Raw genomic sequence first — 15949 nt, 5'->3', positions numbered from 1 at the left:
TGACCCTGTAACTGACATGAAAAGCTATTTTAGATGTACAGCAGCAGTAGCTACCACATTCTTAACAGAAATGCTAGTTCGGCGAAAATACCATACTGACACCTTTACAAATATATCTTTGTTATTTTTGTCGGCTAGCTAATGTTTGTCATTGACCATCTAATATCTATCTATAGAGAAAGCTGAGACTTTTTCCTACAGACTAGTTAATGAGGTGTTATATTGTATTACATGACGGCTGACCAGTGGCGGCTCCTGAAAAAATTCTCAGGAGGGGCAATTTTTCTGATGATTTAGGTGACCTACACACATTTAAAAAAAGATATGTCCAGCAACAACATGAAGACAGGGGCAGCATATAAGTCAATACCAGAAGCATTTATTGACTGATCTCAAAAGTGTTGGCTTACCAGGGTTGGTGGAGCCCTCAGTTTCATCTTTGCCTCGCAAAGCTAACTCAAACACTCCGCAAAACTTCACACACTGGATTAGCCGGCTGAGGATGTGGCGGTTCTTGCTAATGTCGTAGTAAATATATTTGTTATAGTGAATATGGAATATGATATGTTGAGTAAAATGTTGTGCTAAGATCTATTTAGGTCAGGAGCTGGTTATAAGTTCTGTTCCTATCCAATAACAATGGACAAAAGGGTCCTATCTTGTCAGCCTTGTCAGCAGGTGGCCAAGGACAACACCCACGCCATAGGCCTCTCAGTTCTTCCAACTCACGAGTTCTTGCTCTGAGGACACACACACACACAAACACACACACACACACATCATCACTGTTAAACACACACACACACACACACATCATCACTGTTAAACACACACACACACACACACACAAAAAATCCCTCTCTTAGGCTGAACATTTGAAGACAGAGAACCCGACTCAGAGCCAATGCAACAGTGACAGTAGCCTGCAGGGGACCTCGCCCAACTCATCAGGACCAATCAGAAGATCAGAACTACTAGATTGAACCTACTTCATTTATTGCATAAAATGTCTGCACACAATGTTTCGGGGCTCTCTTCAGATAATAATAATAATAATAATAATAATAATAATAATATGCCATTTAGCAGACGCTTTTATCCAAAGCGACTTACAGTCATGCGTGCATACATTTTTGTGTATGGGTGGTCCCGGGGATCGAACCCACTACCTTGGCGTTACAAGCACCATGCTCTACCAGCTGAGCTACAGAAAGTGGATACTCATGGATGCGCATTGCAATTGTAAAATGTCAACACAATTGGAGACACCACGTCATTTTTGGAGACATGTTATTGACAGTAAACTATTGTAGATGCGACTGCTAACTAAATAAAACATTTTAGCTGGCTAGCTAATCATCTTAGCTAAATGTGGGGCAAACAATTCAGTTATTTACCGTTAATTTGAGGGATTGGGGTGAAAGAAATCGAGTTACATAGTGATACTTTACGATATACTGTATTGACAATATCGCAATATTTTAGCGCTAGTTGGCTGTACCTGCACCAAAACACCATTATTGTTCCTTCATAGCTTGTTCTCAATCTTTTCACATTGGGAGCAAATTTGTTTTCAGCACTTTTATTTCCATGACTGATCAAAACTCGTTCTCATGGCTTTCTGATCCCTCTGCAACAGACATATGGTGCGCAATAAAATCACAGTATCGAATCGCAATACGTATAGAATCATGAGACTCGCAATGCTGATGCATATATCTTATCGTGAGGTTCCTGGCAATTCCCAGCCCAAGTTCATTTGCCACAACAAATCTCTTCGCTAGCAAACGCGATGTCTTCTCCAAAACGGCAATGTGTCTCCAGCAATGTTTACTTTTTTGACGTTCTATGGCATCTCCACTTTCCAAGCATATATGACCACATGTAATATTTTGGTAAGTGATGCAAATAGTGAACTATGTAGGGCCAGGATGTAAAATATATGTAGCTGCAGCAATTTCTCTTATCTGATATGGTAAGTAATGGGGCTTAATTTATAGCTCCCTAAGAGTTTGATGAACGGGTCCGTGAACGCGATTCCAGATATATTTACCTCTGAATAAACTGCCTTTATTACACCATATCCACATCCAGTAAACTTGTGATTATCAACACTAACCTCATCATTGTGGCGGCGGACAGCTAGCCTGTATCCCTCGTCATCCAGTTGAGTGAGTGGCAATGTCTTTTTTCGTTCGTACCAATTTTTGGAAAATCCTCGGGTGTAGGACTTTCCGCCTTTAGTAGAAACCTGTTGAATTATTAAATTTGGTCTGGGAGGTCCTAATTGTTTCGTTGCCAATTTATCTCCATTTGTTCGCCGACAAAAAGGAACTTCTTTCAAACAATCCACTCTTTTCTCAGTTACGTTCATGGTTACGTAACGTATGACGAAAGCGCATAAGTGCAAGCCCACAGACACCCATTGAGATTGTATTGAAGGCTCTGAAATTTGAAAAAAATAGATTTTACATGGGAGTCTATTACAGACTTCTGGGCGATTTTCAACCTGACTGAAATCGCCCCAAAAGGGGGGGGGAGCCATTTGAAGCACGACTTTAGCCTGATTCGACATTTAGTGGCAGTGTGGCACTGTGGCAGATCAGACGTATAGATTACAACACTGATAACTACTGTTGCCGTGATATAATTGATTAGAAAAAAAATCCCTTCCTTTTCCCGTTTGGCAGTGCGTCGCCCATATCGCCCTATTGAACAGGCCGCCCCTGCGGCTGACTGTGTTTTTACAAGCTTAATGCGTTTCTTTAACAAAACATTCAGTTTACAAAGCAGATTTACTTTTCACACAAGCATGACTTGGGTTATATAGATTCAACATTCACAGTTGAATATCCAGCAAGCTTACAGTAGTGTGACTGGATGGTTGACAGCTTGTGTGACTCGTATCATGTGATGCCCCTAGGTGAGGACCCATTGGTGGACGACCAGAGTGACCATGACATCATGGCGGTGGCAGGTGTTCTGAAGCTGTACTTCAGGGGGCTGGAGACCCCACTGTTCCCCAAAGAACGCTTCCTCGACCTCATGTCTACCATCAGTAAGTACTACTACTACTGTACTGCTAATGTACAATGACCTCATAGCAACCATCAGTAAGGACTGGACTACTGTACTCCACTGGGGCAGATGCAGGATTTAGATAGTAATTGATTAATAATTGTTTGGAATGCTATAATAAATATGTTTACTATAGTAAAGTAGATAGAGTGATACAATACAACTGTATATCTCCCCCCTCTCTCTCTTCCCACCCCTCTCCCTGTCTCTCTCAGAACTAGACTCTGGTGCAGAGAGAGCTCATCACCTTCAGCAGATCGTTGTAACTCTTTCTCGCCCTGTCATCATCGTCATGAGATACCTGTTTGCATTCCTCAACCAGTAAGTCCATATATCAATCACTAAGTCTATATATCAAACAGTAAGTCGTAATAACACCATAATAATGTTATGTGTTTATTGAGAAATCCAATAGGAAAGATGGTGTTCAGAGGTGGCTCATCCAGGGAGGAAGAGGATGGTAGTCCTCCTCATTAATGAGGAAAAGACAAAACGTATAAAGAATGTTGAGTCATTGGTTCTACATTATAAAAACATATGTGTTTATGAACAAACCTAATAAGTATATCCATACTGTATTATGGAAACTTTTTTGTTGTTGTTAATTCCCAATTGTTTCTCTCCAGTCTATCCCAGTACAGTGATGAGAACATGATGGATCCCTACAACCTGGCTACCTGCTTCGGCCCGACTCTGATGCCCATACCTGATGACCATGATCCTGTGGCCTGCCAGACGCACGTTAATGAGGTCATCAAGACCATCATCATCCACAACGAGGTCATCTTCCCGAGTCATTGTGAGCTGGACGGACCGGTCTATGAGAAGTGCATGGCTGGAGGAGAGGAGTACTGGTTAGTGATGTCATATTATACTTTGCCTTGGTTCTGATTGGATGGGAGAGAGGATGGAGAATAACCAATGGAGAGAAGGGGGTTAGGACACTGCATCCAGTTCTGTGTTTCAAATGACTTTACCCTCTTGTTGATGTAGTTTATCCCAAAGCACTACACTGTGTCGTTCTTTATCCTTATCTACATCTATGAATCAATAAATGAATGTATACATTTTTTCTCTATCTCTCTCCCACACCATTCAGTGACAGTCCCCATAGTGAGCCAGGTGCCATTGATGAAGTGGACAACGGTACAGGACCTCCCACCAGTGACGACGAACTGGAGCAGATCGAGGCCATCGCTAAGTTTGACTACGTGGGGCGTACTCCCAGAGAGCTGTCCTTTAAGAAGGGTGCATCCCTGCTGTTGTACCTGAGAGCCTCTGATGACTGGTGGGAGGGACGACACAACGGAGTGGATGGACTCATCCCACATCAGTACATCGTGGTGCAGGACATGTATGTACAGAATGAGCACTTCATATATGTCACATTTCTATGTAACTGCTCGAATGCTACCAACTACTCAAATGCTACATGGCTCTGTTTAGGATAAAAATGTATATTGTATTTCTGAGTAGACTAGAGACAGACTCTGCACAAGGACACTGTGGTCCTCCAGGTTATGTTAGTCCATGTGCACTGTCCCATCCACCAGCTGTATTTGGTCAATAACAGTTAACAGATTAACTGTGCCCAAAGGGCATTAGTCTGTTACTGTATCAATGCAGCAGTTGGCATACAGTATGCACCAGACAGTCTGTTATTGTATCAATGATGCAGTTGGCATTTATAAGCACCAAGCACTTCAAAGCAAATAAATCCCCAATTAGTCCCCGCAATAGTATATGCATTGGTTGAAGCTCAATGGTAAATTCTCCCTATCTTCCTACCATCATATCTAAGCCAATATGAAAATTTGCAAATCATCTTGATTGAAGGTACACAACACACTCCCCGCCTCTGGACATGAGCCATCTGGCCGTTTCCGGGAACCACTTACCGGATTTTTAACAGGGTCGTTAGCATTAGGAAAAAAAGAGACATTTCTTGCCCCGACCTAGCTCAATATCTAGGTGTTGGATATGAACGAGACTACAGCGTCCATAAAGTGACCATAAGACTTGTCACCTTTTGGACTGAATAGGTTTGTAGGGGCAACCGTTTTTATTATATTTATAATTTATCGCTAATTTCTGTCCATTAAAAACCAACGATTTGCTACCTTTTTGTAGCATTTCTGACAATGCTAACATATTTTCAGCCGAATTTCAGTTCTAAAATCGGACCAAAGCACTTGGGTTGCGCAGCAACAGCGCTAGTAGCTATCTAACACCAGTCAGATGAGAGACAAGCTACAAGCAAAGGAAGCTAGCTATATTATGCTATGGAAGGACATTTTGACTATTTTCTTTCATGTAGTTTTGACAAACCAGTCCCGACACACACACACACACCAGCCTGCACACGCACGCACGCACGGTGCGTGCTTTATTTTCAATTATTAGTTGTCTCTTAAAAGAGCATTGTTGACTGGCAATGGACTGAGGTGTGTGTGTGTACTACTGCACGCGTCTTGCCAATAATTTGTGGTTGCGACCTGCAATTCGGGCATCCCATTGCATAACCCCCTCGAGCACGCAATCTTCATGCTTGTGTGACACTTTTGATATTCTGGATTTCCCCTGATTGTCTCTGCGATTAAAATGTGGGTCAAAAGAAAAGGGAAATAAAAGTATCGGAGTTTTTCGGTGGCGAAGGACACTGTCTACCGGTGTCCTAGCTAGCTACCGGTGTCACCACTGCCTCCCGCCTGCTGTGTACGGACTCCTCTAGCTAGCACACAGTGTCCTTCGCTCCCGCCTGCCAAACACCTTTCGCCGTTAACAGAACTGCGGGAAAACTGTGCCTGACAGGTGGGGGCAAAGTACACTGTCTACCGGTGTGCGAGCTAGCTACCTATCCCGCCTGCTGTGTACCGGAGTCCTAGTTAGCTACCTAGCTAGCACCCAGTGTACTTCGCAGGCAGGGGAGAAGGACACTGTCTAGCTAGCTAGCTACCGGCGTTGTCGCCCCCTCCTCTGCTTCTGTGGGGTTTATTGGCGGTTGGCCTCCAACGTTATAGTGCATTACCGCCACCTACTGTACTAGAGCGCTCCTGCCTGTGTACCGGAGTCCTAGGAATTCCCACATGCAGGAAGGCCCCAAATTGCAGGCCGAAATTGCACCCTTCTCCGTCTTGCAGGCCGCATCAGTGTTGTCCCATTGGTGTATCCCAAGTCGTTTTCACCGAGGTGGATGACTAGGATGTCAGGGGGAGAAGTAGCACAGGCACAAACACTGAGCAGTTTGTGTCACTTCATGCCTTGCTCTCCGAGCCACCTAATGTGACAGTCAATAATGTATGTAAATAGTTAATGGGTAGGCTACATTTTGATTATTTGTGTATTTTCCAGGAGCTTGCTCGATTGTCTTTTTAAAAGAGATCAGGGATAATTTTTTCGAGTTTAGTCCATATTGGCTTAAATTGGTTTCTGGTTTTTCACTTTCCTCTGGAAAATCAGCTATTAATATTAAATAAATACTAATAACGACATTATTTTTGTTGCTATTTGTCATTATAGTGTATTTTTACTTGTATTGCTGTGTTATGCTGTATATTAATGTTGTACAATAATGTTGCGTAATCACCTCCCAGTGTAAAAACCATGGAAATTCAAAACAAAAAAATATGTTTTAAGTGAGTAGTAGGCATTGGTCTACTCCACCTAGGCTCTACCAAGGTTTTCCTCTGTAGCTCAATTGGTAGAGCATGGCGCTTGTAACGCCAGGGTAGTGAGTTCGATCCCCGGGACCACCCATACGTAAAAACGTATGCACACATGACTGTAAGTCGCTTTGGATAAAAGCGTCTGCTAAATAAAAATGGCATGTTATTGTTATCTTCCAGCACACAGCTTTGACCTACAACAGCTATGTTGGTCTATTGTACTTCAAACATTGTGTATGCAGGTTGCTTCAGATTCAAACCTTCTCAAACAGCCTAATTCATACTCTTCAGTGGCATAATGGACTTTACAGTGTCCTGCTATTAAAATAATGTGTATATATATCATTAGGCTGTATGTATTTTTTGATATAGGCCTATTGTAAATATGTATTGTAGCATCACCATCTTTATTGCAAAAATAAATAAATACAAATACACACAACTTTGAGCTACATATTCATTTGACTGAGGTAATAAACTGCCCATTGATCAGCACAGCAATTGAGAAAACCACCATGTTTGCAAAACAAGTGTTTCTGAGTTTATGTCAATATTACACAGGTAAGATAACGGTTACAGAAATCAGGAATGCAGACAGGCTCTATAGACCTCTATATATGAGTGACTGTGTCCAACACACCACCTGGTGTTATGTTGGGCACCTACTGACATGTATTGCTAGATAAAAAAGGTTTTAAGGAAATACAGACAGGCACCACATTACTACAAGACAAAACAGCTCGCTCAATCTCGCATGATGGTCTTGTAAGTATAAAAGCAAAGCTTGTTTTCATATAATAATACAAAAAGCTTGAAAAGGTAGTGGAATGGGATTGGTGTGGTGTTTGAAGAATCCAATACGTTAACTTGTATGCGGAACAAATCACATTATTGTGGGAGCACCTCCTCGTAGAGTATGAATTAGGCTGTTTGAGAAGGTTTGAATTCTAAGCAACCTGCATACACATTGTTTGAAGTAGAATATACCAACATAGCTACTGTAGTATGTCAAAAATGTCTGCTGGAAAACCTTGGTAGAGCATGGGTGGAGTAAGCATTGTGGTGCTCATGTGAATTTCATTTATTTTTCGGCTTCAGACCAATGCCTACTTCTCACTTAAAACATAGTTTTTTGTTTTTATAATAAGTATAAGAGCCTCTCCTCTCCTCAGTCTCCGGAGGCAACACCTACTCATGACAAAGACGGAACGTTAAGGTCACTCTGTAACTGGTCATTTATCCTTCCAGAATTCTGCCCGACAGCCAATCACCATCCATCACCGTGAGACGGCATGATTAAACCCTAATTAGGGAGAAGAAACAGGATGTGTCCCAAATGGCAACCTATTGCCTTTATAGTGCACTACTTTTGTTCAGAGCCCTAGTCAAAAGTAGTGCACTATAAAAGGAATAGGATGCCATTTGAGATGCATACACACTCATCTCCAGCTGATCCTCAGGCCTATTGATTCACATCATAAGGGGGCCCAGGGTAACCAGGGAATGGGTGTTGTGCTTGTTAATGATGCCTTGAAGTCAGCAGATGACATTGACATTTCATTATGAGTTAGATTATGATTCTGAAGGACCTGTTATTGTGTTTGTTGAGGTGATAGTTTAGGATAGTCTTTGGTGTAAGGGTATCCGGCAAAGTCCTGATAATTTGCAGTGACTCGCAAAATTAAATTGGTGTAATTGTTTGTTGCACTTGCCAGCATACAAAGAACTGATGAGTAAACCTCCTGTCTTCCTCTCTGTCTCTCTGTTACCTCAGGGACGATGCATTCTCAGACAGTCTGAGTGGGAAGGCTGAGAGTGAAGCCAGTAGTGGACCCCACCAGGAGGACAGAGACAGGACCTCATCAAGGAACCATGACCATGACCGCAGCTCCCCCTGCGAACACACACAGCATACCCCTGAACACCGCTATGGAGCTGCTTTGGGAAGGTAGCTACACATTCAATTTGGCTTGGTTGATTCATGCTCACAGTTCACAGAAGAAATGCAGGTTAATGCAGGTTTTCTAGACACATGCAGGATGAGATGTTTTCCCTCCATGAGGAGTCAACATAATAATGGTTCATTTAGTGTAGTTGTATTGAATGAGCTATATTTTATATCTGCACCATGCTTACACCCTGTCCAGTCCTGTCGTTGCTATGATGCTGTCCTGACAGTCTGTCTGCTCTGTGTTGTGGCTCAACAGGGTGAGGGTTCGTTCAGATGGTGCTGCTATCCCTCACCGCAGGAGCACAGCCGACACCCACAGCCCCACCAGAGGTATGGACATGCCCCCTAGGGTCATACCTCGCCCCTGCAGCCCTCACAAGATGGCCGTCAGCAGGGGCCACATGGACAGTCCAGAGAAACGCCATCTCGGCACGTTCGGCAGCGCAGGAAGTATCAACCACCCAGACAGGAAGTGCTTCCCCGATGGCCCCGTCCTCAGAGCATCCCCCGGCTCCACCCGCCATGGTAGCCTTGGTGACCACAAATCACTGGAGGCCGAGGCCCTGGCAGAGGTGAGAGTCTATGAAGTAAAGCAATAAAGAACTCATAACAGCCAAAAGGTGAGGCGCTGACTAACGGACGATAAACTAACCTATTGAAAAAATAAAGTTGCTCCTTGCTTGTGGAGTTATTTAACCAAAGTTTTGGCTAAAGAGCCTTTATCACGGGTATGCAGAAGTGAGACTCAAATCACTGCAATAAAGACTTGACAATTATGAAATACAACTATAGCTGGCTAAAAGCAATTGATTCAGTGGGTGAAGTCAGACAAGACCAAACGGCCCTTATTATTCATAATACATAGGGGCTGTTCTTGACCTATTTCCTGCCAGTGCAGCCAGGTTTAGAGTTGTTCAGTGGAAAACTAATGAGGATATTCTCGTGCGTGCGTGTGTGTGTGTGTGTCTGTGTGTGTGAGAGAGAGAAAAAAAATGTGTCCAGTACATTCAATTGATCCCAGGCAGGACACAGAGGAACAAAGGCAGCAGTAGGAAGGACATCTGAGAGAGAGGCCCATTCTATGACCCCTGTTTCTCATTTCCTAATTACTGTTCACAGTCTGTTAGCTGCTGCTAGCTCCACATTTAAATAAAATAAAATAAAATTTTATTGGCCACATGCGCGGAATACAACAGGTGCAGACATTACTGTGAAATGCATACTTACAGCCCTTAACCAACAGTGCATTTATTTTTAATAAAAAAGTAGAATAAAACAACAAAAAAGTGTTGAGAAAAAAAGCAGAAGTAAAATAAAATAACAGTAGGGAGGCTATATATACAGGGGGGTACCGGTGCAGAGTCAATGTGCGGGGGCACCGGCTAGTTGAGGTAGTTTAAGTAATATGTACATGTGGGTAGAGTTAAAGTGACTATGCATAAATAATTAACAGAGTAGCAGCAGCGTACAAATATGGGGTGGGGGGGGGCAGTGCAAATAGTCAGGGTAGCCATGATTAGCTGTTCAGGAGTCTTATGGCTTGGGGTAGAAGCTGTTGAGAAGTCTTTTGGACCTAGACTTGGCACTCTGTAGCTCAATTGGTAGAGCATGGCGCTTGTAACGCCAGGGTAGTGGGTTCGATCCCCGGGACCACCCATACGTAAAAAGTATGCACACATGACTGTAAGTCGCTTTGGATAAAAGCGTCTGCTAAATGGCATATTATTATTATATTATTACTCTGGTACCGCTTGCCGTGCGGTAGCAAAGAGAACAGTCTATGACTAGGGTGGCTGGAGTCTTTGACAATTTTGAGGGCCTTCCTCTGACACCGCCTGGTATAGAGGTCCTGGATGGCAGGAAGCTTGGCCCCAGTGATGTACTGGGCTGTACGCACTACCCTCTGTAGTGCCTTGCGGTCGGAGGCCAAGCAGTTGCCATACCAGGCGGTGATGCAACCAGTCAGGATGCTCTCGATGGTGCAGCTGTAGAATTTTTTGAGGATCTGAGGACCCATGCCAAATGTTTTCAGTCTCCTGAGGGGGAATAGGCTTTGTCGTGCCCTCTTCACGACTGTCTTGGTGTGTTTGGACCATGATAGTTCGTTGGTGATGTGGACACCAAGGAACTTGAAGCTCACAACCTGTTCCACTACAGCCCCGTCGATGAGAATGGGGGCCTGCTCAGTCCTCTTTTTTTTCCTGTAGTCCACAATCACCTCCTTTGTCTTGGTCACGTTGAGGGAGAGGTTGTTATCCTGGCACCACACGGCCAGGTCTCTGACCTTCTCCCTATAGGCTGTCTCATCGTTGTCGGTGATCAGGCCTACCACTGTTGTGTCGTCAGCAAACTTAATGATGGTGTTGGAGTCGTGCCTGGCCATGCAGTCATGGGTGAACAGGGAGTACAGGAGGGGACTGAGCACGCACCCCTGAGGGGCCCCTGTGTTGAGGATCAGTGTGGCAGATGTGTTGTTACCTACCCTTACCACCTGGGGGTGGCCCGTCAGGAAGTCCAGGATCCACTTGCAGAGGGAGGTGTTTAGTCCCAGGATCCTTAGCTTAGTGATGAGCTTTGAGGGCAATATGGTGTTGAATGCTGATCTGTAGTCAATTAATAGCATTCTCACGTAGGTGTTCCTCTTGTCCAGGTGGGAAAGGGCAGTGTGGAGTGCAGTAGAGACTGCATCATCTGTGGATCTGTTGGGGCGGTATGCAAATTGGAGTGGGTCTAGGGTCTCTGGGATAATGGTGTTGATGTGAGCCATGACCAGCCTTTCAAAGCACTTCATGGCTACAGACGTCAGTGCTACGGGTCGGTAATCATTTAGGCAGGTTATCTTAGAGTCCTTGGGCACGGGGACTATGGTGGTCTGCTTGAAACATGTTGGTATTACAGACTCAGTCAGGGACATGTTGAAAATGTCAGTGAAGACACTTGCCAGTTGGTCAGCACATGCTCGGAGTACTCGTCCTGGTAATACGTCTGGCCCTGCGGCCTTGTGAATGTTGACCTGCTTAAAAGTCTTACTCACATCGGCTACGGAGAGCGTGATCACATAGTCATCCGGAACAGCTGGTGCTCTCATGCATGCTTTAGTGTTGCTTGCCTCGAAGCGAGCATAGAAGTGGTTTAGCTCGTCTGGAAGTCTTGTGTCACTGGGCAGCTCGCGGCTGTGCTTCCCTTTGTAGTCTGTAATAGTTTTCAAGCCCTGCCACATCCGACGAGCATCAGAGCCGGTGTAGTACGATTCAATCTTAGTCCTGTATTGACTCTTTGCCTGTTTGATGGTTCGTCTGAGGGCATAGCGGGATTTCTTATAAGCGTCCGGGCTAGAGTCCCGCTCCTTGAAAGCGGCAGCTCTATCCTTTAGCTCAGTGCGGATGTTTCCTGTAATCCATGGCTTCTGGTTGGGGTATGTACGTACAGTCACTGTGGGGACGACATCATTGATACACTTATTGATGAAGCCAGTGACTGATGTGGTGTACTCCTCAATGCTATCTGAAGAATCCCGGAACATGTTCCAGTCTGTGCTAGCAAAACAGTCCTGTAGCTTAGCATCTGCGTCATCTGACCACTTTTTTATTAACCGAGTCACTGGTGCTTCCTGCTTTAGTTTTTGCTTATAAGCAGGAATCAGGAGGATAGAGTTATGGTCAGATTTGCCAAATGGAGGGCGAGGGAGAGCTTTGTGTGGAGTAAAGGTGGTCTAGATTTTTAAATTTTTTTTCTCTGGTTGCACATTTAACATGCTGTCTCCCGAGTGGCGCAGTGGTCTAAGGCACTGCATCGCAGTGCCAGCTGTGCCACTAGAGATCCTGGTTCGAATCCAGGCTCTGTCGTAGCCGGCCGCGACCAGGAGACCCATGGGGCGGCGCACAATTGGCCCAGGGTAGGGGAGGGAATGGCCGGCAGGGATGTAGCTCAGTTGGTAGAGCATGGCGTTTGCAACGCCAGGGTTGTGGGTTCGATTCCAGTATGAAAAAATAAAAATAAACTCACTAACTGTAAGTCGCTCTGGATAAGAGCGTCTGCTAAATGACTAAAATGTAAATGTACATGTAAATTAGGTAGAACGGATTTAAGTTTCCCTGCATTAAAGTCCCCGGCCACTAGGAGTGCTGCCTCTGGATGAGCGTTTTCCTGTTGACTTATGGCCTTATACAGCTCATTCAGTGCAATCTTTAATGCCAGCATTGGTTTGTGGTGGTAAATAGACAGCTATGAAAAATATAGATGAAAACTCTCTTGGTAAAGTAGTGTGGTCTACAGCTTCTCATAAAATACTCTACCTCAGGCGAGCAAAACCTCAAGACTTCCTTAGATTTTGTGCACCAGCTGTTGTTTACAAATATACACAGACCGCCACCCCTTGTCTTACCGGAGTCAGCCGTTCTATCCTGCCGATGTAGCGTATAGCCCGCTAGCTGTATGTTGTCCATGTCGTCGTTCAGCCACGACTCGGTGAAACATAAGATATTACAGTTTTTAATGTCCCGTTGGTAGGATAACCGTAATCTTAGGTCATCCAATTTATTCTCAAATGATTGAAGATTGGCTAATAGGATTGATGGGAGCGGCAGTTTACTCGCTCGCCGTCGGATCCTTACAAGGCACCCCGACCTACGTCTCTTCCTCATGCGAATGACGGGGATTTGTGCCTTGTCGGGTGTCTGTAGGATATCCTTCGCGGCCGCCTCGTTGAAGAAAAAATCTTTGTCCAATACGAGGTGAGTAATCGCTGTCCTGATATCCAGAAGCTCTTTTTGGTTATAAGAGACGATGGCAGAAACATTATGTACAAAATAAATTACAAATAACGCGGAAAAACACACATAATAGTACAATTGGTTAGAGGGCTGTAAAACGGCAGCCATCTTCTCCGGCGACATTATGATGTATTGCTCCCTTTGTGTGCTTCATTAGAGAGAGAATATTGGAACTGTTTGTGAAGTGTTCATTTGTCCATTTGTCTCTGCTTTCAACAAGAAAACTGTTTGGTGTTTATTCTGAAGAGTTGGTATGTCAATGTTTTGTTTGAGAATGAACAATACGTCAGAGCAGATGTCTGAATGGGCCATTCTTTTTTATTTTGATAGAATGGTGTCTAATACTCTGTGTGCGTGTGTAAGAGAGTATTGTCATCATCGACTACGATGGACAGCCAAGATGTTGCAGGACATAAGACACAGGATTCATGTCAGTATTTAGTGAAACTGTGTATGTGTTACAGGACATAGAGAAGACCATGAACACCGCCCTGCACGAGCTGCGTGAGCTGGAGCGTCAGAACGTGGCCAAGCACGCTCCCGATGTGGTCCTGGACACCTTGGAGCCCCTGAAGCAGCAGCACCCCTCCTCCGGTGGGTCCGGACCCCCCTCTGAGGCCTGCGGCAGCCCCCTCCACACTAACACCATGGCCATCCGGGACCCTGACGCTGCCCTACGCCGTAGCAGCTGTTCCTCGTCCGCCGAGACAATGAGCACCTTCAAACCGACTGCACGGAGGCCCATCGCCCCCCTGAGGCCGCCACCGGTCAGACCCCTCCGGCCTGCCCCCATTCACCCGGGACATGGGCAGCACCGGTCCAGTAGTTCCAGCTCCTCAGGCATGGGTAGTCCAGCCTCTATCACCCCCACAGACAGGGTGTTCCCCAAGGCACCATCCCCGTCCCCCTCCACTTCCTCCTCGTCCTCAGACAAACAGGGTAACATGTAGCCTGGCTGAGCAGGCTGCAGCAGTCACAGACAGCCCAGGAACTATAGTAAGAACTGACTGAGCAGGCTTCCCTATATAGGACGCTGCGCATCCACACATGGGTGTCCTAGAAGGCTAAAATGAAGAGCCTGTAAAATAACTGGCAAAATGTTTTAGGGGGGTTCGTGTTTCTGAAAATCCTGCTACTGAAGGCATATCTATATTCCGTAACTCCTTGTTCGTCCATCCCGATATTATAATGTGTGGATATCTGTAAAGAAACGGTCTGAGACTAACTTTTCTCCAAACCGGCACCTGACTGACTTATTAACATCAGAGTCCTTGTCTCTGTGTGAACAATATCGACCACTAACTAGTAGGTGGTTGGATTCAACATGTAGAATGAGGGCTGATTAAATGGTTTATTGACAGCTGAACATCCACCAGTATTGACTGTGTGCTTGTCGGTGAAGATTATGAATCACTCAGAAGAAACATGAACCCTACTATGATAATCATTATATAGGATGTTCCTACTCTCCCCATGTGGCACATAACTGCCACAGAACAAACCTGATCAAAGGGATGCGCTGGATAACTCTTTGTTTACTGTTCTAGCCATAGAGATACAGTGCCTTCGGGAAAGTATTCAGACCCCTTGGCCTTTTCCACATTTTGTTACATTACAGCCTTATTCTAAAATTGATTAAATAGTTTTTTCCTCCTCATCATTCTACACACAATACCCCATAATGACAAAGCAAAAACAGGTTATAATTTTTTGCTAATTTATTCAAATTGAAAAACAGTAATATAACATTTACATAAGTATTCAGACCCTTTACTCAGTACTTTGTTGAAGCACCTTTGGCAGCGATTACAGCATTGAGTCTTCTTGGCTATGACGCTACAAGCTTGGCACATCTGTATTTGGGGAGTTTCTCCCATTCTTCTCTGCAGATCCTCTCAAGCTCTGTCATGTTGGATGGGGAGCGTTGCTGCACAGCTATTTTCAGGTCTCTCCAGAGATGTTTGACTGGGTTCAAGTCCGGGCTCTGGCTGGGCCGCTCAAGGACATTCAGAGACTTGTCCCGAAGCAACTCCTGCGTTGTCTTGGCTGTGTGCTTAGGGTCGTTGTCCTGTTGGAAGGTGAACCTTCGCCCCAGTCTGAGGTCCTGAGCGTTCTGGAGCAGGTTTTCATCAAGGATCTCTCTGTACTTTGCTCCATTCATCTTTGCTTCGATCCTGACTAGTCTCCCAGTCCCTGCCGCTGAAAAACATCCCCACAGCATGATGCTGCCACCACCATGCTTCACCGTAGGGATGGTGCCAGGTTTCCTCCAGATGTGACGCTTGGCATTCAGGCTAAAGAGTTGAATCTTGGTTTCATCAGACCAGAGAATCTTGTTTCTCATGGTCTGAGAGTTTTTAGGTGCCTTTTGGCGAACTCCAAGCGGGCTGTCATGTGCCTTTTACTTAGGAGTGGCTTCCGTCTGGCCACTCTACTATAAATCCTGATTGGTGGAGTGCTGCAGAGGTGGTTGTCCTCCTGGA

At 44.9% G+C, this 15949-nt stretch overlaps 1 protein-coding gene across 3 annotated transcripts in view; it reads left to right on the top strand.

Moving 5' to 3' along the window:
* LOC121575056 (SLIT-ROBO Rho GTPase-activating protein 3) overlaps positions 1–15093 on the top strand; it is an 87830-nt gene extending 72737 nt beyond the window's left edge. For 2 of the 3 annotated variants that reach the window (XM_041887864.2, XM_041887863.2), the window contains exons 15-21: positions 2924–3058; positions 3294–3399; positions 3705–3932; positions 4178–4432; positions 8518–8691; positions 8951–9266; positions 13931–15093. In XM_041887864.2, the coding sequence (XP_041743798.1) occupies positions 2924–3058; positions 3294–3399; positions 3705–3932; positions 4178–4432; positions 8518–8691; positions 8951–9266; positions 13931–14416 (1700 nt within the window). In that variant the 3' untranslated portion in view covers positions 14417–15093. Of the gene's footprint in view, positions 1–2923; positions 3059–3293; positions 3400–3704; positions 3933–4177; positions 4433–8517; positions 8692–8950; positions 9267–13930 lie in introns of those variants that run through there. The other variant, XM_041887865.1, reaches the window with a different exon arrangement.
* Positions 15094–15949: the final 856 nt, after the last annotated feature.

This window comes from Coregonus clupeaformis, chromosome 10, assembly GCF_020615455.1.
Source record: "Coregonus clupeaformis isolate EN_2021a chromosome 10, ASM2061545v1, whole genome shotgun sequence".
In the NCBI taxonomy this organism is placed as follows: Eukaryota; Metazoa; Chordata; class Actinopteri; order Salmoniformes; family Salmonidae; genus Coregonus; species Coregonus clupeaformis.
This window is presented reverse-complemented; position numbering and strand designations above follow the sequence as displayed.